We start from the raw sequence: 26,818 nt of genomic DNA, 5'->3' as shown, positions 1-26,818 counted from the left end.
AAATTTAAAAATACTGTTGAAGTGCAAATTTAAAGTAAGAAATAGAGAACTGGCATGATAAAAATTACCAATTATCAAAAAATGTTAAATACACCCAATAATTTTACACAAAGTTTCATTTGTTTAGCTTTACTTCTACATCTTTTTATAGTAAAAGAAAACAAAACATTAATAACTACATGAATGGTACCTAAAAATTGAAACTTTGAAAGACACTAATGCCTAAATTTTGCTGTCACTGTGGTTTTCATTTCTTACACACTTAATACCAGCTTGTATTGACTGTTATATATTTTGTCATCTAGATCCTGACCTAACATATCATGAAGAATGTCTGAATGAACAGTTATGTCAGCAATATTTCCAGGAAGGAGCAAGGAAACTCTCTGAAACATTACAAAATATAATGTACATAAAATAGATTAAAAAGGAGCTTCTTGGATTTGAAGTGGAAGCTTATGCACAGGCTACATACCAATTATTTCCTGGTAACTACTGTTTCTTTCTTCAGTAAAAGACCCCTTAGACCGATTCCACTTCCCTGACAGGCACCCACTAACCAGGTGACTTAAGTTCTGCAAGATGGACTACAAGAAACTGCAAGAATCTATACCCCTTCTCTTTCTTGCAGCTTGGAAAGCAGATATGATGGCTGGTCCTGAAGAGCCATCTGAGAACACAACTGCATAATGAGAAGCAAAGGAACAATGAAGAAGTCTGTTTTTGGTAACTTCGAGATATTGTGCCATTTGAGAACAAACCTAATCCTCAGAGAGTTCATCTATAAGATATGGATATCAACATCTAACTCATTATGGTTATTGAAAGGCATACTAATAATGGATGCAAAGTTCTGACTATATTGAGGAATTAAGTATCTAAAAGGGATGGTATCGGTATTCTGAACAAGATAATAATCTATCTTACAGCTATATCCTGTGCACTACAGAACTTACCTTTATCTAGATACATCCACTCTTTTCCAGCAATCTCCTCAAATGTTAACCAAATACACCTACATCAACTACATGCCCCCAATAGGCCCAACCCCCTTGTTAAGAAGAGAGGGCTGGGGATGTGGCTCAAGCGGTAGCGCGCTTGCCTGGCATGCATGCGGCCCAGGTTCGATCCTCAGCACCACATACCAGCAAAGATGTTGTGTCCGCCGAGAACTAAAAAATAAATATTAAAAAATTCTCTCTCTCTCTCTCTCTCTCTCCTCTCTCACTCTCTCTTAAAAAAAAAAAAAAAAGAACCAGTAGAGTAACAAACACTTATTTATTTATGAAATCAAAGTTCTCCAATCTAGCAGTTCCTTAAGTTTTAAATAGCCCTGGACTTTCAAGACTATGTGGAATGATACAACTCACCTCATTTTTGTACTGGTCCCTCTCAATACTGCATTTGTCCAGTTGTCTAAATACACTGTCAAGCTGCACAGCCATTTCATCCATCTCGCTTTTACTCTCACTATTAGAACACTGGCTGCATTCAGCCTTTACATGTTGCAAAGCACTACACTGTTTTTTCAGCCTTTCTATTTCTTCCAAAGCTTGCCGATACTGAGATACCACATGGTCTGGACTTTCAGATTTGCCATTAATACTCTCAAGTAAAAAAACATCAGTTTCAGTAGATTGATGACAAGTTTCCTTCTTCACATATTTGTCATTCATTTCTAGTATTCTTTGTTGTAATACTTTGATTTGGTCTGTAAATGTATGACACTGTCTCTTATAATTATCTTTTTCTTGAGTGACTAAAAGTAGTTCATTTCTCAGCTCCTGTAATTGGCAGCCAACATCATCTGCAGCCTTAGCAAAGGTTTCCTGGGCTTCCTGTATCTTTCCTTCAGCATCTACGCAGGAGGGCAGTATTGCTATATCATTTCTTACATCTATCTCATCTTCAATAATTTCTTCCTTTTTAATAACTAAACTTGGTGCTTCCGTCTGGGTGGCTGCAGTAGTACCCTGATCACACCTGGGTGATGCAGTGCTTGTTGAGTTAGCCTGCCCACAAGGTTTAGCACTGCCCACAAGCTCAACTTGAACACTACTTTGTTCAATGTGACTCTGTTCTAGTTTAACTTCAACATCATGATCTACTGCAGGTTTGGGAGTACTGTTTTCTTCTAAGATGATCACATCTTCATCATCATCATTGTCATCTTTATGAGCTGAATTTTCAAATGTTTGATTACTTAATCTCCGATTCTTTGCATTCAAAATTGAGGAACGAGTAGAAAGCCTCCGTTTTAGGCTGGAAAAAAATTATATATAAAATGTAAGATTATAAATTACAAACAAAATGGATGACCATTAAGTAATGATTCCAACAAATGCACTATTATAAATTTTTAAAAATAATAATAATTATTATTACTATTATTTTGGGGGTAGTGTGGGATTGAACCCAGGGATGTTCTACCATTGAGCTACATTCCCAGCCATTTTAACGTTTTTATTTTTTTAAATATTTTGTTTTAGTTGTAGTTGGACACAATACCTTTATTTTATTTTTATGTGGTGCTGAGAATCGAACCCAGCACCCCTCACGTGCTTGGTGAGCACTGTACCACTGAGCCACAACCCCAGCCCCTTAACGTTTTTATTTTAAGACAGGGTCTCACTACTGAGGCTGGCTTCAAACTTGTGATCCTCCAGCCTCAGCCTCCTGAGGAGTGCCACTGTGCCCAGCATTATCTTAAACTTTTAATAAATGCCCATGCTCAACAAATTAAAAAAAAAAAAAAAAAAAAAAGCCCATGCTCATTAAAAAAAAAACAAAAACAGATTTACAGAATTGATCATTGAATCAATGAAGTCATTATTTTCTCCTTTTGCAGATAAGGAAATAGTTGACTATTAAGATCTCCTTCAAGCACTAGATCTGTATACTGTAAAAGATCTCTTCATCTGAGCTCTTCAAAGCATTCCAAGGAATACATACCTAAAACATAAGGTCCCTACCCCAGATCTTGTCTTTGTATTTTCTAGGGAATAGCACTTCCATTTTCATTTGTGCATCACAGTTTTTAATCAGCATTCAATGACTAAAGATAAACCATAAAGCAAACTAGTATTCCCTATCATTTCAAATAGAACAGTTTCCCTGAATTAAACCTGCCTCATTTTCCATTTATATTTTGTGTAATTACTAATATATTTGAGGTTAAATACATACTTACATACTTTTATTTTTCCTTCCTAATATCTGTTTCTTTTTTCTTTTCTTTTTTGGTACCAGAGATTGGACTCAGGGGCACTCAACCACTAAGCCACATCCCCAGCCCTTTTTTATTTAAATAAAATAAAAAGAGACAGGGTCTCACAGAATTGTTTAGCTCCTTGTTTTTGCTGAGGCTGGCTTTGAACTTGCTATCCTCCTGCCTCAGCCTCCCAAGCAGCTGTGATTACAGACATGAACTACCATGCTGGGCCTAAAACCTGCTTCATTTTTTTTTTTTTTTAAGTTGTAGACAGACACAATACCTCTATTTAATTAATTTATTTTTATGTGGTACTGAGGATCAAACCCAGTGCTTCACACATGCAAGGTGAGTGCTCTACCACTGAGCCACAACACCAGTCCTCATTTTCTTTATGTAGTTTCCTGTCAATTTATCACCAATGGATTACTTTTTCCACACTTGGAGGGCTATCTATACTGGTTTGCTCTTTGGGCAGTATGTTTGGCAACCTTGAGGATGGAGGAAAATTTAGACAATAAAAGCAAAGTAATTTGTCCTTAAGATATTTTACATTCATATAAACTGTAATTGCCTAGAATTGCATTATTGCCATAGGAATGTCACATAAAGGCTCAATTCAATATTCCACAAATAGAAAAACACAACAAACCTGTTGTTCTCAGGTTCAGACTGAGGTGAAACTCGATGATTATTTATAGGTCTTGTTGGATAGGAATTTGTCACTTCTGAATGATGTCCCCTTGAAATACTTTCCCTCACAGGAGAAAAACTCTGACTTGAAACAGGGGTTGTCCGAAACAGTTCAGCATTAATCTGTTGGAGGACAAAAACAGATCTTTAAAAGAACTACCTAAATGTTACGTACCTGAAACACAAGATACAAGCTTCTCTTTTCCCATTATCTCATGGGATATTGAGAACTATCCTAAATATATGCTAACCAGGGAGTAAAAATACACCAATAAGCCAAATCCAGCCTAGAAATGGGCTAAAAATGGTTTTACATTTTTAAAGGATGTAAACACAAGAAAAAATATGCAATTAAAAACTCTGTGGGGGAGCTGGGGTTGTGACTCAGTGGTAGAGTACTTGCCTAGCATGTTTGAGGTACTGGGTTCATTCCCAGCACTGCATACAAATAAATAAAACCAAAGGTCCATTGACATCTTAAAAAAAAAAAAAAAAAAACAAAAACAAAAACCACAATCTATGTGGAACTGGGGATATAGCTTAGTTGGTAGAGTGCTTGCCTCACATACACAAGGCCCCAGCTTCAATTCCCAGCACCAGATTAAAAAACAAAAACACACACAAACAAACAAAAAAACATCCACGTGGCCCACAAAGCCAAAAAAAGATTTAGTAATGTGGTGACACTATAGTATAGGACTTTCTGAGAGATGCTAAGAATATATTTTTTGAGAAAGGAATGGAAGATATACATAAACCAAAATAAACCCACTCTTCTTTTTCCTTCAAGATCTTTCACCCCTAAACCCTCTACACTAAAACATTTCAATTAAATTTTAAGCAAACATACACATCCCACAGCAGATTAAAACTCCTTATATAAGAAATGTAACTACTCAGCAAAATTCCTTAATATCAGTAAGCAGTAAGAAAGAAATGTGAAGGGCGGTCTGAGAAGTCAACAAAGGAGAAGAAATCACCAGCTTTGGATCAGGTTCTCTGGGTGGCCCTGTGACTCTTTCTTTCCTCAACTGCCTAATAGTAAGATTCTTTTTATTTTTTTAATTTTAAAGGTACTGGGGAATATTCCACCTCTGAGCTACATCTCCAGTCCTTTTTTAAAACTTTGAGACAAGATCTTATTAAATAGATGAGGATGACCTTCTCCTGCCTCAGCCTCTGAGTAGCTGGGATTACAGTCACTTCAACTAGCTAACAGTAAGATTCTTATTATAAGACTTTGTTTTGCTTTTACTCAGATGATGCCCAACTAAATAAAACTGAACAGTCTGAATGAGTTGCTTGGTTAAAAAGTTAAGAGTCAGAAAAGAGGGCATGGAGGGGTAGAAGGGGGAGGGGAAGGATTGTGAAATAAACAATATTCCTTCAATCTGTTACGAAAATCCAAAATTTAAAAGGCAATTATTGGGGCTGGGGTTGTGGCTCAGTGGTAGAACACTCGCCTAGCATGTGTGAGGCACTGAGTTCAATCCTCAGCACCACATAAAGTAAAATAAAGACATTGTGTCCATCTGTAACTAAAAAAGTTAAAATTCAAAAAAAAAAAGGCGATTATTGGTTAAAGCTATGTACTACTAAAATTAATCCACAGCTATGAAATGGAAAGCTTAATTACCCGTGGTATCACTTCTGGTTGTCTGATCCTGAATTTTTCTTTGTTGCTTTAAAAGAAAAGATGAAAAATGAACATTTAAATTTACCTCATTTTTATACCTCCATCCCATTTCCTAATGTTATACCTGCTCCTTCACTACCAATTACTCAGATATGTACACTAAACTTTGCTTTAATTTCATTATAATGAGTGGCAAACCCTTAGAAAAGGGAATACTTTTTATATTTTTAATTAACTTTTAAACAAAATTTTGTATCCCTACAGACCTGAACTGCAAATCTTTAAACTAGAATATCACATAGGCTGCTAACTGGTTTCTTTAGTTCTAACACGGCTATTAAATTTAACTAAAGAATAGTACACCAGAAAGATTTTTAGTGAAGTCAGCTTCTGTGTACAGTAGTACATTAGCCTTAAGTTTTCCCATCTTATTTGCTCCACTTCCATTTTGCATTATTACCACTCACATATTTACTCTAATTAGGCTCTTACCCATCCTGCAAAGCCTATTATAAAAATGACCTTCTTCATGGAAGTTTCATGACCTATTTCTACCCACCAGCTCTGCAACCCCAGCTAGAGGACTCTCCTTAAGAGCTTCCTTATAATATTACAATGTACCTTTCACAACACTCGCAAACTTCTAATTTGTAATACACACACATCACCTTCTCTGTTAAGACTGTTAGTTCCTAAGGGTAATGTGTTCACTTACAGTTCATGTACAGTTCAAAATGATCAAAATACTTTATATAACTTTTAAATAGGATAGCAATACCACCAAGTGATGAAGAAAAAGATGTTCACAGCACAAACTTAAGGAAAAACAGTGCTTGATATTATGCATTCCATATTATCTTTTTTAGTTATACTAGCTTTGCCTTGGGGGAAACATCAATTAATGCTGCCATACATTGCTACTTATGATTTAAGCATCATATCCTCACCAGACATGAATACAGCACTTACTTCTTTTTGTAGGTTTTTTCATAAGTGGGATGTACCAAATCTTCATCTTCAGGTTCTTCTGGAACGTCACAGTTTCTAGACAAAAATCAAATAGGAATAACATGTCACCAGTGCCTATTCATATATATTAAAAAGCACTTTCTGCCTTTTCAAAAAGGGTACTACCAACTATATGGTACCTGAACTGTGGGTCAGGGTTATTGGAGCAATACCATTTTTCTGGAAGTTGATCTATCCCATCTGGTAATTTCCGCCACTTCAGACAGGAATCACACTGAACCCACATTTGATCAGGACGTTTCCTGTAACAAAACAAAACCAACACTGTAGGGATACAGACCCCTGGGCTGGGGTTATGGCTCAGTGGTAGACAATTTGCCTAGCATGTGTGAGGCCTTGGTTCAATCCTCAGCACCACATATAAATAATAAAAAGGCATTCTGTCCATCTACTACTAAAAAAACTTTTAGAATTTAAAAAATATAAGAAAGGAAAGAAATATAGACCCTTAAGGACTTCATTTGATTTTTATATTATTTCTAGCACAAAATGTCTAGTCACTGAACTCTTTTCCTGAAAAATCTGTGACATAGCTATTATTATTATACATATTTTAAAAAAATAATGATATTGGCTATCTCCAAAAAGTTAAATAAAGGTCATAGGTCAATTTGAACAAATTTTATGTTTAATAACATACTATTAAATTTGTTTGATGATAATAACAACTTAAAAAATTACAAATGCCTTGTGAAATTTACATTAAGTTAGCATCTAGGACTGAGGTTGTAGCTCTGTGGTAGAGCCCTTGCCTAGCATGTGTGAGGCCCTGGGCTTGAGTTTCAGCATCACATACAAATAAAGCAAAATAAAGTTCCATTGACAACTAAAAAGAATTAAAAAAAAAGTTAACATCTACAGTATTGAATCTATCTATAGTTTATTAGCACAGTAAAACTCACAAGTATAAAAAACAAAGAAACTACATTTCTATAATTTAACCAATTTTATGTTGTGTGTTCTTTTGCTTTCTTATGTAATTATAGCATGTTTCTGAATTTGTCAAAATGTAAAAAAATTTGACATATAATATTGTACTTTTCTTTTTATGGAAGTTCATAGACTGCCTTTATTTTTTTTATCTTTTTTTTAAGAGAGAGAAAGAGAGAGAGAGAATTCTTTTTAAATATTTATTTATTTATTTATTTTAGTTTTCGGCGGACACAACATCTTTGTTTGTATGTGGTGCTGAGGATCAAACCCGGGCCGCACGCACACACGCCAGGCAAGCGCAATACCACTTGAGCCACATCTCCGGCCCCTTGCCTTTATATTTTTCTCATTGAAAATTACAAGTTCTATAAATAAGTTATGCAGACCCAGCTATTGCCCTTCTCGGATTATTCCCTGAAGACCTTAAAAGAGCGTACTATAGGGATACTGCTACATCGATGTTCATAGCAGCACAATTCACAATAGCTAGACTGTGGAACCAACTTAGATACCCTTCAATAAATGAATGGATTTTAAAAAATGTGGCATTTATACACAATGGAGTATTACTCAGCACTAAAAAATGACAAAATCATGGAATTTGCAGGGAAATGGATGGCATTAGAGCAGATTATGCTAAGTGAAGCTAGCCAATCCCTAAAAAACAAATGCCAAATGTCTTCTTTGATATAAGGAGAGCAACTAAAAACAGAGCAGGGAGGAAGAGCATGAGAAAAAGATTAACATTAAACAGGGACGAGAGGTGGGAGGGAAAGGGAGAGAGAAGGGAAATTGCATGGAAATGGAAGGAGACCCTCATTGTTATACAAAATTACATATAAGAGGATGTGAGGGGAAAGGGAAAAAAAATCAAGGGAGAGAAATGAATTACAGTAGATGGGGTAGAGAGAAAAGATGGGAGGGGAGGGGAGGGGGGATAGTAGAGGATAGGAAAGATAGCAGAATACAACAGACACTAGTATGGCAATATGTAAAAACGTGGATGTGTAACCGATGTGATTCTGCAATCTGTATGTGGGGTAAAAATGGGAGTTCATAACTCACTTGAATCAAATGTATGAAATATGATATGTCAAGAGCTTTGCAATATTTTGAACAACCAATAAAAAAAGTTATGCAGACCCATTTTAACATATTAAGACATCACCATAATGTCAATAACATTTTTAATCTAGTTTTTAAAAAACAGGGAGAGTCTGTGTTTGGCATACACAAGATCCTAGAGTAAATCCCTAGCACTAAAACCAAAGGATAAAAATTCATTTTATAGGGGCTGGGGATATAGCTCAGTTGGTAGAGTGCTTGCCTTGCATGCACAAGGTCCTGGGTTCGATCCCAGAACCACAAAAAAAAAAAAAAAAAAAAAAAAAACCTCATTTATATTGGTATACAAAACTTCAAAATAGTCCAGAAGTTTATGAAGTAAAAAGCTTTTCTTTCAGGAGACCACCTCTGTTAATTTTTTGAATCATGGAAAAAATTTTCCATGTTTATGAAAATACAGATGTGTATATGTATGCTCCAAAAAAAAAAAAAAAAAAGTGGGGAGAGAATTTATACACTGAGCTGCATCTTTATTGTTTTTCATTACATCTGGGATATCTTTCCTTATTGATACATATAGATATTACTCATTTGTTTATAGGATTGTTAATATATGATATGTGTTATTAAGTGCTTGTCAGGCATCATACTGTTAATACTTTATACATAAGCAGAACCAGAATATGTACTTGTTTGGGTTTAGATCCATGCTCATAATGTTTACACTAGATCACTGGTTTTTCAAACTCTAAAATGTAACTTGTTATGATTATGAAATCAATTTAATGTGTTGAGATTTGCATTTTAAAATGAAATAAGATATAAGCATGTATCATATAGATGGGTGAATACTGGCACGGGGTTCGATCTTAGCACCACATAAAAAATAAAATAAAATAAAGGCATTGAGTCCATATACAACTAAAAAAATTTTTAAAAAGAGTTTGTGAAACAGTACAATCACTTTATTCTCCAATACCACATCTTGACAACAGAGTGAGTTGGTACTTTTTAAATGTACTTACTGTATATCTTCAACTGGCAAATTTAAAGGATATTCTGAATTTTTCTTCACTTTCATTTCATTCCAGTAATCATTCAACTTTTCTCCTAGTGCTGTTATTGTAAGTCTTTAAAAAGCAAAATTATAAAATCAAGAAAAAGCATAATAAAGATTTAATTTTTTCAAATACAAGAGAAAATGTAAATGATCTAAAAATCATTACATGGCCACCGTGAAAAGAAAAGATGTCCAGAATATATGACTAATAAAGAACATTCAAAGTAATGCCAAGTTCCTATAAGAACTTTTTGTAAGTTCCTAGGAAAGACAGAGGATCATCTTGGAAATAATACATAAAACAGTTGAAGAGTCCAGGGTACAATCCGTAGCAGAACATTTGCCTAGTAAGTGTGAGATTCTGGGCTGGATCCCCATTCATTATAAAAAGTAATAAGCAAACAAACAAAATACTAGAGCACTAGGCCCTCCATTCAGAGGTATAATGTAAAGTAATTACTGGGAGACTACCAGAGGCTCCCTTCATTTCAATCCCAACCAAATTCAATTCAAATTAGAACTCAAAACTTTTTTAAAAAAATATCTTATTTTTGTTTATTTATTCATTTATTTATTTATGTGGTGCTAAGGATCAAGCCCAGGGCCTCATGCACAAGGGGCAAGCACTCCACCACTGAGCTACAACTCCAGCCCCTCTTTTCTTTTTTTGATACCAGGAATTGAACTCAAGGACACTGCGACACTAAGCCACATCCCTAGCCCTATTTTGTATTTTATTTAGAGAGAGAGTCTCATTGAGTTGCTTAACACCTCACAGTTGCTAAGGCCAGATTTGAACTCAGGATCCTCCTGCCCTAGCCTCCCAAGCTGCTGTGATTACAGGCATGCGCCATGGAGCCTGGCAAAACTTTTGATTTATGAAAAGTACTCATCACTACCAGCAAAAAAAAATATTAATACTTCAAAAGATCTTTTTTTTTTTTTTAGTTGTAGATGGACACATGCTTTATTTTGTTTACTTATTTTATGTGGTACTGGGGATCAAACCCAGGGCCTCACACATACTAGACAAATGCTCTACCAGTGAGCTACAATCCCAGCCCATCTTCAAAAGATCTTATACTTTACAATGAAGACTTTCACTTTTCCTACAATAAGACATTAATAAATTCATGAAACCAAGACAAAGGCCACAACTAAATAATTAATTATTCATTAAACAACTACTGTAAGAGAAACCACATACAAAGAACTTAAGATACAAATAATACAACATTTTGAAGTTTTTAAAAATCAGGATTTCATATTTTACACTCTGGCAGGTTAACATTAGGTAGAAACCACCTCGTAACCTACCCAACTCACCATGGCATCACATTCTAAGTCTAAATGGGAATGTATCACCCCTCCCAAACCTGCTCCCCTCCTCATATCCCTTGACTCACTCTCATCTTTTTCTCATTCCCTGTATTCCCCAGCCTGTGAGACATTACTCATTTTTGCAAGGTCATAAGGTGTGCACTGATACTCACTTAATAGTTTAACAGCTTTCAAAAACAATTAAGGGGGGGGCATTGTGGCTCAGCGGTAGAGCACTCACCTAGCATGTGCGAGGCCCTGGGTTTGCTCCTCAGCACCACATAAAAATAAATAAAATAAAGGTATTGTGTCCAACTACAAAAATAAACTAAAAAATAAATATTAAAAAATAAAATAAACAACAATTAACCATTTCCACAGATAGGATTTTTTTTTTTTTTGGGTGGTGCTGTGTATTAAACCCAGAGGTGCCCTACCACTAAGCAATATCCCAGTCCTTTTAATTGTTAAGACAGGACCTATGTTGCCCATATTGGCCTTGAATTTGCTGGGATTACAGATGTATGCCACCTTCTGCATGGGACCGGTGATTTAACAGAGTTCTAACTGCTCTATATTTTGCCAACATTAGTTATGTCTTTTTCATTTTAAACAAGTGTTTCATTTTGCCCAAGAGGAGCAACACTTTTGGGGTTCTGATTTGAAAACATGCCTTACTGGGCTAGGGTATTCCTCAGTTGTAGAGCTCTTGTCTAGCATGAGTGAGGCCCTGGGTTCCATCCATAGCATCACTTACACCTACGCCCCCCCAAAAAACATCAAAACCCAAACAAAACCAAAAACCCACATAACATTTTTGTTTTTCTCATTCAGGTTGAAAAAATCATCTAGAATTGCCTTTCATTTGAGTTAAGGTTCCTTTTGTCCATATGGAAGCCAAGTGACCCAGCAGTTTTTAGAAAGATGATCATTTTTCCATTACACAATGATGTAATCTTTGAGATAAATCAGGTCACAAGATGCATAAAAAATATAAGTCCCTAAACTATCTATCCTATCACTAACACCAGACTTCCTTACTTACTACAACTTTGTAATAAAATTAATATCTAGCAGCATTTAAGCACGTGTAAGTCCCCCTGCTTTGCTGTTCTTGAAATGACTATCTTAGGTAGCTTTAATCCTCCCAAATTCTCACAAAGAATTTATAATAAGACTTTTAATATCAACACCATCACATATGTGGCAAGATTTAAAAAAATCAAATGGTTTAATTCATTTAATCATTTTAGAGAAAAACTTATTTTGTAATTTTCAGCCCTCCAATTCTTTTTATTTATTTATTTATTTATTTATTTATTTATTTATTTATTTATTTATTTATTTTTTAGTTGTAGATGATCACAGTACCTTCAGTTATTTATTTTTATGTGGTCCTGGGGACTGAACCTAGTGCCTCACACATGCTAGGCGATTGCTCTATCACTGAGCTCCACAACTCCAGCCCTTCAGCCCTCCAATTTTTAACTCTGGTATACATACTTATTTACTTCTTAAATTTCTTTCTACATTATTTTATAGTTTGCAAGTCAGAGGTTTTTGCATGTTTTGAAAGTTTTATATGCTTGATACAATCAACACTAGATAATGAATTTACTTCTACCTTTTTAATCCTTTTAGTTTTAGTTTTCATTTATTCTTCCTACCTTGAACTAATTACTATTTCAAAAACAATGGTGAAGAGCTGATATCCTCATCCCATTCCCATTTTTTTAGAAGAAAGTTGTCAATAACAATTCACCATTAGAAATAATGCTTGCTGCTGGGTGCACACCTGTAATCCCAGCAGCTGGGGAGGCTGAAGCAGTAGGATCATGAGTTCAAAGTCTCAACTTACCGAGGTACTAAGCAACTCAGTGAGACCCTGTCTCTAAATAAAATAAAAAATAGGGCTGGAGATGTGGCTCAGAGCTCGAGTACCCCTAAGTTCAATCCCCAGTACGAAAAAAAAAAAAATCAAGGTGATGAATTATACTGATTCTTGAATATTAAAACTGCACATGCTGGGCTGGGGTTGTGGCTCAGTGGTAGAATGCTCGCCTAGCATGCACGAGCACTGGGTTCAATCCTCAGCACCAATAAATGTAAAATAAAGATATTGTGTCCACCTACAACCAAAAAATAAATATTAAAAAATAATACACATGCTATCTTCAGATACAGCTCACTTGGTTTTAATGGTATCTTTTTTACATGTCACTGGATTGTATGCTATTATTTTCAGATTTTATAACTAATTACAATTGACTAATTTTAATTAAGATGAGAGATTGATATACATTTCCTTTCTTATAATGTCTTGAGCTTATTGTCCAGATTATGTGACCTCAGGATATCTTTAGAAGAGTTTGTGTATGACTGATACTACTTCTTCCCTAAATGTTTGAATTTAGGGCTGGGGATGTGGCTCAAGCGGTAGTGCGCTCGCCTGGCATGCGTGCGGCCCGGGTTCGAGCCTCAGCACCACATACAAACAAAGATGTTGAGTCCGCCGAAAACTAAAAATTAAATAAATAAAGTAGTTAAAAAAAATGTTTGAATTTAATATATGGGAAGTTTTCTAAGCAATGATTCAATTTCAAAGGAGTATGTCCATAAAAATAGTGAAAACTTGTTCAAGCTATCCTTTCAATGTTTTTATGCCTATACCTACAGTGTCTTCCTTTACTTCCTATACTGATGATTCATATGTTCTTATTTTTTTCCCTTAGTCTTGCCAGATACTTATAGATTCTGTTAATCTTATTAAACAACAATCATTTGACTTCTTGATTATAATATTATTTGTTTATTGTTTTTCAGCTCCAAATCCCATCCATGTTCTGTACTCTGCTGTTGTTTGGGTGGAGCACTGTACTCACAGAGGAGCTAGAGCTGTGGCTTCAGGCCATGCTTCTCCCACTAACAGCCCACTCCAGCAACACCAGGCACCTTCTAGAGATCAGGAATGGCCAGGCCTTCTTGCTACCTACTTAAAATTATTGACTTCTTATTTTGACTGTGGTGGTGTTGTTAATTTTTGATTTTTGTTTTTTTGGGGTGGTGGTGCTGGGGATTGAATCCAGGGCCTTAGGCATGCTAGGCAAATACTCTACCAACTGAGCTATATCCCCAGCCCCTCACTTATTTTGTAAATATTTTCAAAACTTTCTCCTCATCTAAATTTCTTGCCATAACATGGATATTTTTACATTTCATTTTACAAAATTAATACTACAATATAGAACTTTCAGGTAAATGGGTGGGTGAGGTGCTTACACAGAAAAGGCATTTAGCTATTTTCTTCCATCCTATAAATTCTAATCCATTCCAAGTGTATTCTACTATCTTTACTGATGAGATCTACTTCTGTGATTCATAAAAAATAAAGAAGATCCCGGATTTCTTAGTAATCCATTTCCAAAAATCTCAGTCAATAATTTAAATATGTAACATACCTGTACTCGTTAGTATAGTCAAAATCTTGCTTATTATGAGTTGGCTTAAGGAAGTTACATTCTATAATTCCAACTACTCCAACACCCATGTTGTTTGCCTGAAAATAATAAAATAAAATCAGCATTTTAAGCATAACACATTGTGCTCAAAGTACTCTTAAAGATTCAAAATTTGTTTTTAAAAAATCATTAATCTGGGCTGGGGATGTGGCTCAAGTGGTAGCGCGCTCGCCTGCCATGCATGCGGCCAGGGTTCGATCCTCAGCACCACATACAAACAAAGATGTTGTATCCGCCAATAACTAAAAAAAATAAATAAAATATTAAAATTCTCTCTCTCTCTCTCTCTCTCTCTTAAAAAAAAAATCCATCTCTAGCAGTCAGGGAAATGCAAATCAAAACCACCCTAAGATACCATCTCACCCCAGTAAGATTGGCAGCCATTATGAAGTCAAACAACGAGTGCTGGCGAGGATGTGGGGAAAAGGGTACTCTTGTACATTGCTGGTGGGACTGCAAACGGGTGCGGCCAATTTGGAAAGCAGTATGGAGATTCCTGGGAAAGCTGGGAATGGAACCACCATTTGACCCAGCTATTGCCCTTCTCGGACTATTCCCTGAAGACCTTAAAAGAGCACACTACAGGGATACTGCCACATCGATGTTCATAGCGGCACAATTCACAATTGCTAGACTGTGGAACCAACCCAGATGCCCTTCAATAGATGAATAGATTAAAAAAATGTGGCATTTATACACCATGGAGTATTACGCAGCACTAAAAGATGACAAAATCATGGAATTTGCAGGGAAATGGATGGCACTAGAGCAGATTATGCTTAGTGAAGCTAGCCAATCCCTAAAACACAAATACCAAATGTCTTCTTTGATATAATGAGAGCAACTAAGAACAGAGCAGGGAGGAAGAGCAGGAAGAAAAGATTAACATTAAACAGAGACATGAGGTGGGAGGGAAAGGGAGAAAAAAGGGAAATTGCATGGAAATGGAGGGAGACCCTCATTGTCATACAAAATTACATATAAGAGGTTGTGAGGGGAATGTGATAATAAACAAGGAGGGAAATGAATTACAGTAGATGGGATAGAGAGAGAAGATGGGAGGGGAGGGGGGATAGTAGAGGATAGGAAAGGTAGCAGAATACAACAGTCACTAATATGGCAGTATGTAAAAATGTGGATGTGTAACCGATGCGATTCTGCAATCTGTATTTGGGGTAAAAATGGGAGTTCATAACCCACTTGAATCTAATGTATGAAATATGATATGTCAAGAGCTTTGTAATGTTGTGAACAACCAATAAAAAAAATCTTTAAAAAGAAAAAAAATAATGCTTTAAAAAAAATCATTAATCTATACTCACATGAGTCTCATGAAATTTAGACTGAATATTTTCATTTTTATTTTATTTTTCTGGGAGTTAATTACTAAATGTATTAAAGCTTTTCTCTAAAAGCATTCCAACTATACGTTTATACAAGTATTATCATCTCCAAATTTATACAAGGAAAAAGAACTACCACAACCAGGATGCAATTTCTTTTTCTTTTCTTTTCTTTTTTTTTTTTTTTTAGAGAGAGAGAGAGAATCTTTAATATTTATTTACTTTTAGTTTTCAGCGGACACAACATCTTTGTTTGTATGTGGTGCTGAGGATCAAACCCAGGCCGCATACATGTCAGGCGAGCATGCTACCGCTTGAGCCACATCCCTAGTCCAGGATGCAATTTCTTAAGATAGGAGAAAGAAGAGGAAGAAGAGGAAGAAGAAGAGGAAGAGGAAGAGGAAGAAGAAGAAGGAGGAGGAGGAAGGAGGAGGAGGAGGAGGAAGGAAGAAGGAGGAGAGAGGAGGAGGGAGGAGGAGGGAGAAGGGAGGAAGGAGGGAGGAGGAGGGAGTAGGAGGGAGGAGGAAGGAGGAAGGAGGAGGGAGGAAGGAGGGGGGAGGAGGGAGGAGGAGGGAGGAGGAGGGGGAGGGGAGGAGGAGGGGGAGGGGGAGTGGGAGGGGAAGAGGAGGAGGGGGAGGGGGAGGGGGATGGGGGAGGGGAAGAGGAGGAGGGGGAGGGGGGAGGAGGGAGGGAGGAGGAGGGGGAGGGGGGGAGGAGGGGGGGAAGGAGGAGGAGGAGGGGGGAAGGAGGAGGAGGAAGAGGGGGAAGGAGGAGGAGGAAGAGGGGGGAAGGAGGAGGAGGAGGAAGAAGAATCATCATCTCATCTCAGTATCTGCAATGCCTAGCAAAAATTCTGGCATATATAGTCTGTGAAGTCCTCAGTCCCAGCATTTGGGAGACTGAGACAGGAGGATAACAGAGAAACCCCATGTCAAACAAAAACAAAAATAAAAATGTAACCAGTTGCCAATATGATGAAAAAAAAACTTAGGTCACTTACACCAGTTATTTGGGGCAGACGGGGGTGTAACCAGGGATTAAACTCAGGGGCACTCAACTACTGAGCCACATCTCCATCCCTATTTTGTATTTTCTTTAGAGACAGGGTCTGAGTTGCTTAATGCCTTGCTTTTGCTGAGGCTGGCTTTGAACTCATAATCCTCCTGCCTCAGCCTTCCGAGCTGCTGGGATTACAGGCGCACACCACCATACCCAGCGCATCAGTTATTTTTTGAAACTGTACTAGCTAAAATTAATCAATTCAAATTAACTGTTGAATTCTGATTATTTACATGCTATTAACAAGTATATTTTGTTCACAGTTATAGCTTATTTTTGAGTCTACTTACAAATGGAAATGAAAGAATATGTAACTTATAAAATAAAAATTTTCGTAGTTATTAATTAAACCATGTAAATCTAATCACCATTCTGCTCTTTTCAGAGCCATCAGTGGGATCTAAGGATGTGGCTCAGTGATTTGCCTAGCATGCATGAGACCCTGGATTTGAGCCCTAGTACAGTCAATAGTGGAGACAGGCAAGGTATTGCATGCCTGTAATCCTAGCTTTGAGAATTAAAGCAGGAAGATCACAACTTCAAAGGTCAGCCTAGGCAACTTAGCGAGACCCTTTCTCAAAAATAAATTTTTTTAAAAAGTGGTGAGGGAAGGGAGTTTGGAGAAAGGGTTCTGTGGTAGAGAACTCGCCTAACATGTATAAAACCCTGGGTTCAATCCCTAGTGCCACAAAAAATCCAAACAACAACAAAAAACATCAATGGTTCTTCATTTCAGACCACCAGTAAACCACAGTCATAACAAGACCCCTTTCATTTGTAGTTCTTGTCATCCTTCTTTCCAGCTTCATCTTCCTGTCTTTCCAATTACTTTGTTCCCCAATTACAATATGGTTCAGCCACACAAGTTGTTCTTCATGATGTTATACTCTCAGAAACTTCTTCCCCTTCCTTTGAAGAAGCTTGCTCTGCCTGGAGAGCCCTTCGCAGACTTTATAAGGCAGTGAAGTCAATGGAGACATCTCATCATCAGTCTTCAGAAAGACTTTTTGATGGTCTAAGGATATTCCTCACCAAACTGAGCTGAGGGCATGCTCTGTGCCTCATCATAATTTTCTGCTGAACACCTAGCATGGTAAGTCTGAGCATCTGCATTTTGGCCCACTCCACCATCTGGTAAAGACAAACATTAAATGTTTGTTCTAAAAGCCTAATTTTACAAGGTAAAAATGAACGCTGAACTAGAAACTAGAAACTGTACATGAGGCAAAAAAAATTTATTTTTGTGATGTTGGGGACTGAACCCAGGGCCTTGTACATGTGAGGCAAACACTGTACCAACTTGAGCTATATCCCCAGCCTCCATGATGCAAATTTAACTGTGTTTGTAAAATGGGCCCTGTATCCTATGAAGTAAAATCCATAAATGACAAAAGAAAAAGAATTTATATTCTATAGCAGATAGATTATTTTTTTTGAATCCCAAAGCACTAGAGAAATAAGGCATATTATCAAAAATGCATTTCTAAACTACCAATGAAATTTATTAACTTAAATAGCATATTATAGAATATTCCTAGCAACTAGTATTTTAATTGCAAATGAAAATTAGCATTTTAAGTAAATGTCATTTATATCTCATATCACAATTGCCAGATTTTTGCATTAATTTTCAAATGAAATTAACAATTACAAAGAAAAGCCCAACAAAGCTCACATACTTCTGCAAAAATGCTACTATTCTGGGCTCATGCCATGAAAATAGGTGAAGCAGAGTTCCAACCTATGCAAATAGCATTCAAGATAAATCCACATGACTATACTGTGTAGAGCTTACAACATTCTACAAATAATTTAGAATAAAGATGAGCAGAAAACAAAAAATAGAGAACTAAAAAAAAAGGGGGGCTGGGGATGTGGCTCAAGCGGAAGCGCGCTTGTCTGGCATGCGTGCAGCCCGGGTTTGATCCTCAGCACCACATACCAACAAAGATGTTGTGTATGCCGATAACTAAAAAAATAAATAAATAAATATTTTTTAAAAAATAAAAAATAATTAAAAAAAAAGAGCTGGCCTTTTTGTGTGTAAGGCAGACTCTCACTAATTTGCTTAGGCTGGCCTAAAACTTGTTATCCTCCCGTCTCAGCCTCTTGAGTTGCTGGGATTACAGGGGTGCAGCACCACCCCAGCAAAATATACACCTAGCCTGAAAAACTTTTTTCCCCGGGTGCGGAGGTGCATGCCTGTAATCCCAGCAGCTCGCAAGGCAGCATCAGCAAAAGCAAGGCACTAAGCAACCCAGTGAGACTCTGTCTCTAAATAAAATACAAAATAGGGCTGGAGGGATGTGGCTCAATGGCCAAGTGCCCCTGAGTTCAATCCCCAGTACCCCACCCCCAAATATTTTTTTTTTTATTTATTATTTTTTTAGTTCTCGGCGGACACAACATCTTTGTTGGTATGTGGTGCTGAGGATCGAACCTGGGCCGCACGCATGCCAGGCGAGCGCACTACCGCTTGAGCCACATCCCCAGCCCAAATATTTTTTTTAACAAAGTTGATTTTTAGAATTATTTGCATTATTAAGTTTCTACAAACCTCAAATTATTGAATTCGTAGAAAATGCACACACACACCCAAAAAATGCTTATGTAAATATGTACAGGACAGACAGACATAGTGAACTAGCTCATCATCTTAACGTGAATTCTACAACAATGGAAATTTTTTAAGAGGACAGTCCCAATATATTTAGGAATTATCTCCTAAAAAGCAAATAGCCTATCAGATACTATTTTTCAGGCTATTTCAGTCAACATTAATAAAATCTAACCAGTATCATTCCAGTAAGAAAAAAATCACTGATCCCATATCAAATGCAGGCAAAAGAAGGGCATCTATGGCTGAGATCCACACTCACTGTTAGATCTTGGGCAAACTGCACATCCTATTTATTAGCCCCAATTTTCTTATCTATAAAGTAGGAGCAAAATAAATATCCTAACTCCCCTTACAGGACTGTTCAGGATCAAATGAGAAATTAATACAAAATTAAAATGTAATACTAATATTATTTTTAAGAGACTGGCATCTAAAAATCATGAGCAAAACCACTATAAAATAATTTTGCCTTTATCCCAATAACATTATTCTAATTTTTATTAAAAATAGTCCATTCTTTTAAAATATAAAGCTTACCCTTAGCTGACATCCAACTTTTTCATAAGCTTTGATGAGTCTATTTCTGTGATACATCATTATGCCATAATGATCTTTATTTCTGCAGTTGAATCCAAAAGTAATTCTCACTGTTTTAGTCTTAAAATGTTAAGGAAAATTCTGAGAAGAAAAAAAACACTCCTCACTCTCCTCAAATCACTCTGTTTCATTTTAATGAACTCTGAAGTGCATAAAGAAGGGAAAAGTTGAAGAGAATTAGAATCCCTATCAAGGGGGGAAAAAAAAAAAAGGAAAAAGGGGCAAAGGAGTGCATGCTTGATTGACATGCCTATACAGTATCAAACAATAAAGGATACTAAAAATTTAGGTCGATAAACATCACGTTCAATGTAGGCAAGACTCTTCGAAACTAGCTGTGTCTTCACTTTCTGTCCACGTAAGATTATCTGCATTCTTGGCTTTAAATATAATATACTGCAGTAAGCCTGAAAAGAAACATAACAATATTGGTACTTTCTAAATAATTATCTACAGGTTTATTCAACATTACTTTGATGTAGCTTTAAACAGAAAGTTATCGCCTTGCTTTAAGAACAGACATACCACCATTTCAGTAAAATAATACATATTGTAGAGCTGGAGGTATATAACTCAATGGTAAACCATGTATTTATCAGCATATACAAGGCCCCTGAATTAAGTTCCCAGAGTCAAAAAATAGTAACAGCAATAACAGATTTCAAAGCAGTACAGTTATTCTAATTTGATTATTTTCACTAAACTGTGGTCAGAAAAAATGATATGGAGATAACAATCTAGTGACCTAAAATTCAAAAATAAAATAATGAGCAGGATCTAATATAATTCAGAGAAAATTACATAGGCTTGACAAGTAAAAAATTCTAAATAATACACCAATGCATAAGCAGAACCGAGAAATATGGCGCTTTTTCAAAACTGAGCTATGGTCAAAGTATGTTTTCAGTTCTTAATATATAAATGTTGAGAAGCTTAATAAATCTGACCAAACTTCAGACCTAAACCATGTTACAACATGATCTATATTTTTTTTATTCTTAAGTTTTAGGTAGACACAATATCTTTATTTTACGTTTATGTGGTGCTGAGGATCGAACCCATGTGCCTAGCGCATGCTAGGCAAGCACTCTACCACTGAGCCACAACCCCAGCCCCTACAACATGATCTTCTGAAACCTCTAACAGAAACCCCAGATGGAAATACATGAGTAACTCACAAAGAAAAGATGAAAGCTTCAATACAAACCTAACTGATCATTTCTTTTTTTCCCTAATTCCCAAGTTAAAAAGAAGTGGTGTTTGTCATTTATAAAATTCATTAATAGCTCAATTGGTAGAATGCTTGCCTCCTACACAAGACCCTGGGTTCAATCCCCAATACACACACAAACATACACACACACACACACACACACACACACACGCACGCGCGCGATTAATATCTTAAAATACTGTACTTCTAGTGTATTCAAATCAAATCCCCTGGCTGCCTCTGGATCTGGTTCATATTTGAGAAAGATTTTCTAAACAGCTATGGCATCCCATAGCAACAGGAATGATACATTTCAGATTACAGTAATTGATAGGATTATAATTATGAAACCACATGGTAAAACATGTAAATGTCGAACAGATTCTCAGCTTCTAGTTACTACATAATTTTAACACATAAAATTTTAGCACATAAAAATGTACCAAAAACATTATTATCATGTCTTATACTAAGAAATTTAATATTCTTATATCAACACTGTTAAATTGATATTTTCATTTCTTCAGTCTAGAAACATACCCATTTGTGGGCTGATGCTTGCCTTGCATGTGCTGGATTTTATCCCCAGCAACAAAACAAAACAAAACAACAAAAAAAAAAAAAATCAAAGCCAGTTCTAAGGTCAAATCTCAAGAGATATTTATCATAAAACTATATTAATATATACTCTCTTCAGGATGATAATTAAGGTATAGTGAGTATTCTAGAGTATTATAAAAATTGGTTTAGGGGCTGGGGTTGTGGCTCAGTGGTAGAGCACTTGTCTCGCACATGCGAGGCCCTGGGTTCGATCCTCAGCACCACATAAAAATAAATAAATAAAATAAAGGTATTGTGTCCAACTACAACAAAAAAAATAATATTTAAAAAAATGGTTTAAAACATTTTGGTGTTTTGTGATAAAATAATCAGTACAGGCCTGGGGATATAGCTCAGTAGGTAGAGAGTGCTTGCCTAGCATGCACAAGGCCCTGGGTTCAATCCCCAGCACCACAAACAAAAATTTAAAAATCAGTACAGCCATCATAAAATATGCTGATTCCAACAATGTCAATTCAAAGAATCTAAGCACATAGTAAAAACTATTAAGCACTGTTAGATCTGATGATTTTGCAATTACAAGGTTTTCTAAGCAAATGAAACAACCAGTGGGCCAATGAAAACTTATATATCAGTTCTTTCTGCAATGCTTTCCTATAGACATCACTGCCAACCTTTAGAAAAACAGGGGGTACTGTAAGTCTGCTAATAATTCCTTTACTCCATGACTTTCTCATTTCCATGAAGAGAGCTGCATACATACCCTCAAGGAATAGTCACTCTCAGGGGCAATTTGGTCCATTCTTTCTTGCTTCTTGTACCCTTTCTTCCCTGATGCCTCATCTAAATCCTCAGGAATTCTGATGTCATATTTATCCTTTTCAAAATCAAACTCCGTCGCATTTTTGTAGCTGTAAAAGTAATTTTCAGAAAGCAGCAAAATTTAACTTCAGACAAGATAAGCATCAAATACTATCCTTAGGAAAAAAACAAAAATAAACTCACACCCAGTAGACTTCATGAGAGGGACAAGTATAAAAGAAAAGGAATTCCAAAGATTAGGGAAACTACCACTCACACATTACTGGTGGCAATGTAAAACGATAAGAGAATTACGTTAGTGAAAAAAGCCAAAAGGTTTCACATTGCATGATTTCATTTATATAACACTATGTGAAATGAAAAAAAATTATAGAAAGGGGACAGAATAAAGATTGACAGTAATTAAGAAAATGTGGGTGTGGCTATAAAAAGGCAACATGAGGGATTCTGGTGATGATCAAAGTGTCCTCTACTTAAACTGCATCAATGACAATATCCTGCCACGATCAACAGCACTACTGTGAGATGTCACCATTAGGAAAACTGGGTATATGAGCTCTATTATTTCTTAGAACTGCACATGAAAATCTACAATGATCTCAAAATAAAAAGCTTAACTGAAAAAAGAAAAAAAAATCCAGGAGGAAAGACAAGTAAAAGAAGAAAAAAAAAAGGAAATTCAATAAGTCAGAAAAACACAAGTTTTATTATTTATGACCCCCCCACACCATCAAAAAGCACACTTTTTTTTCCCCTCAGTACTGGGGACTGAACTCAGGGGTGCTCTACCACTGAGCTACACCCCTCGTCCTTTTTATTTTTTATTTTGAGACAGGGTCTTGCTGAGTTTGCTTAGGCTAGCTCGAACTTGTGATCCTACTGCCTCAGCCTCCCAAGTCACTGGTAGTGCAGGTGTGCACCACCATGCCTGGCTCAAAGCAGTTTTAAAGTTCTTTAGACTTACTGCTATTTGTGCTTTATTCCTATGGTTCAGTATATCTTTAGATATCTCAATGAAACAAATTGTTCTGAAATTTTAAAGCTTTTATTTACAAATATTTTTATCCTTGAATGGATAAAGAATCATAAAGTTTAGCAACACACACAAAAAAAATCTCATCTATGATGCTAGATCATGCTTAGCTTTAATGGACAAAAATGGAAGATTTCTATAAGCTGAACTTGTTCCTGGGACTTTTGTCGTCGTCTTCTTCTTTTTCTTCTTCTTTTTTTTTTTTTTTTTGAGGAGAGAGGCAGAATGATTGAAAATACAGTGCTAATGGAGATTGAGTGGCATAAACAGGAATTCTTTTCTAGTATTTCAAACTGAAGCCAAAGTGACTTCAATAAAATATCCTGAGAAAGATAAATCATTAACTATACCAAAATTACCTTTCCATGTATTTCTTCTTTGTGTAATAATGAATGTATTTAATGAAACCAACCCTAAACATGTACTTTACTTCCCAAATGGTCACCAACTAGCTGGGGTCTACATTTACCTTCTAAGATTCCAAATGATGATCCTTGTCCCCTTCTTACCCATAATAGCATCAAGTTCTGCCAGTAATTTCTGTTCCGTAGAAAACAGAGAATGTTCCAGAATCGCAGCAAGGCTTGCTTTTGATTCTGCTAAATTAATCATCTGACGTATGTCCTTGGTTAAAGACTCAGATCACCAACATGCTTTTCACAAATATAGTATGTAAACTTTAATAAATAGCAGAAAAATATTTTCTCAAGTATTTTCAAAGTTTTAAAATGACAGTTTGATTTCAAATGAATATCAGAAAGGATAAAAATTAAGTTTATTAATATTATTACTAATTTAATTTAATGCCTTCCAATATTTCAGTGTGTCAGAAAATTTTCCTAAAGTTATCTTGCTTTTCATAATCATTAGCAAAATTTTCAAGTCATACCACAGACGTCTTTACTAATCCATAATAAACCTAAAATAAAAAGGAGAGCTATGGAAAAAGTTGTTTATTTCTTTTTATGGTGCTGGGGATCAAACCCAGGGTCTCACTCATGCTAGGTTCACAATAACCACTAAGCTATCCCCCCAGCCCTTGAAAATAATTTAACGTTAAATGTAACTACCTTAACATTCAGGATTTCCATAGCACAATTCCAATAACAAACCCTGAGCTTCAGGTGTAGGGTTAAAGGCAGTTGACACAGACAAAAACTGGAATAGGTGTGATTAAAAAACAACAATCTGGAGAAAGGCAAAAGGGTAGAATGCTTCCCAATATTTTTTTCAGTTTCGAACAGCTTCTATTTCAAAGCCAAAAGGATATGGTGTTTGTTGAATGCCACTATTGGAACAACAACATGTTCTGCTTTTATGACTTCCAAGTAGGTCTGAGACAAGAAGCCCACACTCATGGTTTCTCCATTTTTGGTAAAAACTATTGCATCTTTACCCAAACGCATAGAACCTGACTTGAAGCCATTCCCATACAATCCAACCGGGACATGACCATTCATGGTGACTTTGTCACTGAAGCCAAAGCTAAAAGAAAAAGAAAAGATTTAAAAAATAAACACTCATAATCTTGAATTAGAATTATAGGTACTACTATAGGAGCTCGCTGCTGGCACATCCTGGTCAATTAGTTGGCCGAGTTATAATCTGGGGTCCTGGGACTTGAGATTTTACCTCTTCCTCTAAGTGTTCATGATTCTCTTGTTCTCAGCAAGCCTACTGTAATGTGATTAATGATGGGATCAACTAAACCTTTTGGCAGCATAACATTTAAGGGATAACAAAAGGCCTATGCTTCTAAATTTTTCTTGTACCCTGTATCTATACTACAGTCTGTTTCCATTTCAGACACATTTGATTCACACTGGCATCCTATTCTCTGATCCTATAGCCCAAGACCTTAGGACTACTTTATGCTGCTTTCTCAATCTTTCAATCTATTTAAAGTTAGCCCCCCATGGTAAGTTTTAATAGAAATATGGTCAGAGGCAATCACTCACACTGAGTATATGAAATTTCATGTTTTAAAAAACCAAAACAGGATACAAAGTATGACACATGGAATTTTTTAACTACTTAAAGCCTTGATCTTCAAATGTATGGCATATTTTTACATACCTTAGCATTTTGTGTAATTTATCTGATGTCATACCGTTCCCATTATCAGTGAATGTCAAGCATATACAGTCATTTATCACTGTTTTGTCAATCCATATCTGTTTAGCATTCACATCAGGATCATAAGCATTATCTGGGACACAAAAGGTTTTGAGAAATTTTGAGTTTGCATTTTAAAGAACAATTAGAACAATCCTTTAACAAGCAACAGATTACCACATTTAGGACTACTTTATTATTATTTTTTTTTTTAAAGAGAGAGAGAGAGAGAGAGAGAGAGAGAGAGAGAGAGAATTTTTTAATATTTATTTTCCATTTCTCGGCGGACACAACATCGTTGTTTGTATGTGGTGCTAAGGATCGAACCCGGGCCGCACGCATGCCAGGCGAGCGCGCTACCGCTTGAGCCACATCCCCAGCCCCTAGGACTACTTTAAAAGCTACAATTTTTAGGAATTCATAAGGTTTGGAAATAGGAAACTATATTCATTGTCTACTGCAGAATTAATCCTTTCTACAGCTCTTCATATTAAGTATAGAGCAAAGACTGGTACCTGTCACACTAAATTAGTGTAAAACATCACTGAACCCAGAGATGATTAAGAGAAGGATCAGCCTGGCTATCATAAGGGAAACTGAGAATTGAGTGTCAACTAGCACTATGAATTGACATGGAAGGTACATAACATTTATTAAATAAATGAAAAGTCAATTTCATTTTCTGTTAAGCTACATATATACATATATATAAGCTATAGTCATAACCCTTGTCAGTTTAACAAAAGTTTCTTTGGCTTTTATTTCTATTATTGTATATTTAACATCCTTGTTTAGCTCAACTCAAAATTTCTCTCTTAGACCATGTAAGTATAAAGGAATACATTTAAAAACAGAAGATTTTCTTTTAATATTTATTTTTTAGTTATAGGTGGACACAACATCTTTATTTTATTTTTATGTGGTGCTGGGGAACGAACCCAATGCCTCATGTATAGTAGGCAAGCACTCTACCTCTGAGCCACAGCCCCA

The 26,818-nt window shown here is 36.0% G+C and overlaps 1 protein-coding gene across 1 annotated transcript in view; it reads right to left on the bottom strand.

The window, feature by feature from the left end:
* Positions 1–26,818, bottom strand: part of MORC3 (MORC family CW-type zinc finger 3) — a 43,326-nt gene that overhangs the window by 3,651 nt on the left and 12,857 nt on the right. The window contains exons 3-15 of the mRNA XM_081302375.1: positions 25,790–25,922; positions 24,985–25,198; positions 24,183–24,331; positions 22,622–22,769; positions 20,363–20,491; positions 20,025–20,144; positions 14,406–14,503; positions 9,593–9,697; positions 6,689–6,811; positions 6,510–6,584; positions 5,541–5,586; positions 3,864–4,027; positions 1,371–2,262 (exon numbers count right to left, since the gene is read on the bottom strand). Of these exons, the coding sequence (XP_081158501.1) occupies positions 1,371–2,262; positions 3,864–4,027; positions 5,541–5,586; positions 6,510–6,584; positions 6,689–6,811; positions 9,593–9,697; positions 14,406–14,503; positions 20,025–20,144; positions 20,363–20,491; positions 22,622–22,769; positions 24,183–24,331; positions 24,985–25,198; positions 25,790–25,922 (2,396 nt within the window). The remainder of the gene's footprint in view (positions 1–1,370; positions 2,263–3,863; positions 4,028–5,540; positions 5,587–6,509; positions 6,585–6,688; positions 6,812–9,592; positions 9,698–14,405; positions 14,504–20,024; positions 20,145–20,362; positions 20,492–22,621; positions 22,770–24,182; positions 24,332–24,984; positions 25,199–25,789; positions 25,923–26,818) is intronic.

Source organism: Spermophilus citellus, assembly GCF_964194105.1.
Source record: "Spermophilus citellus genome assembly, chromosome: 7".
NCBI lineage: Eukaryota > Metazoa > Chordata > Mammalia > Rodentia > Sciuridae > Spermophilus > Spermophilus citellus.
This window is presented reverse-complemented; position numbering and strand designations above follow the sequence as displayed.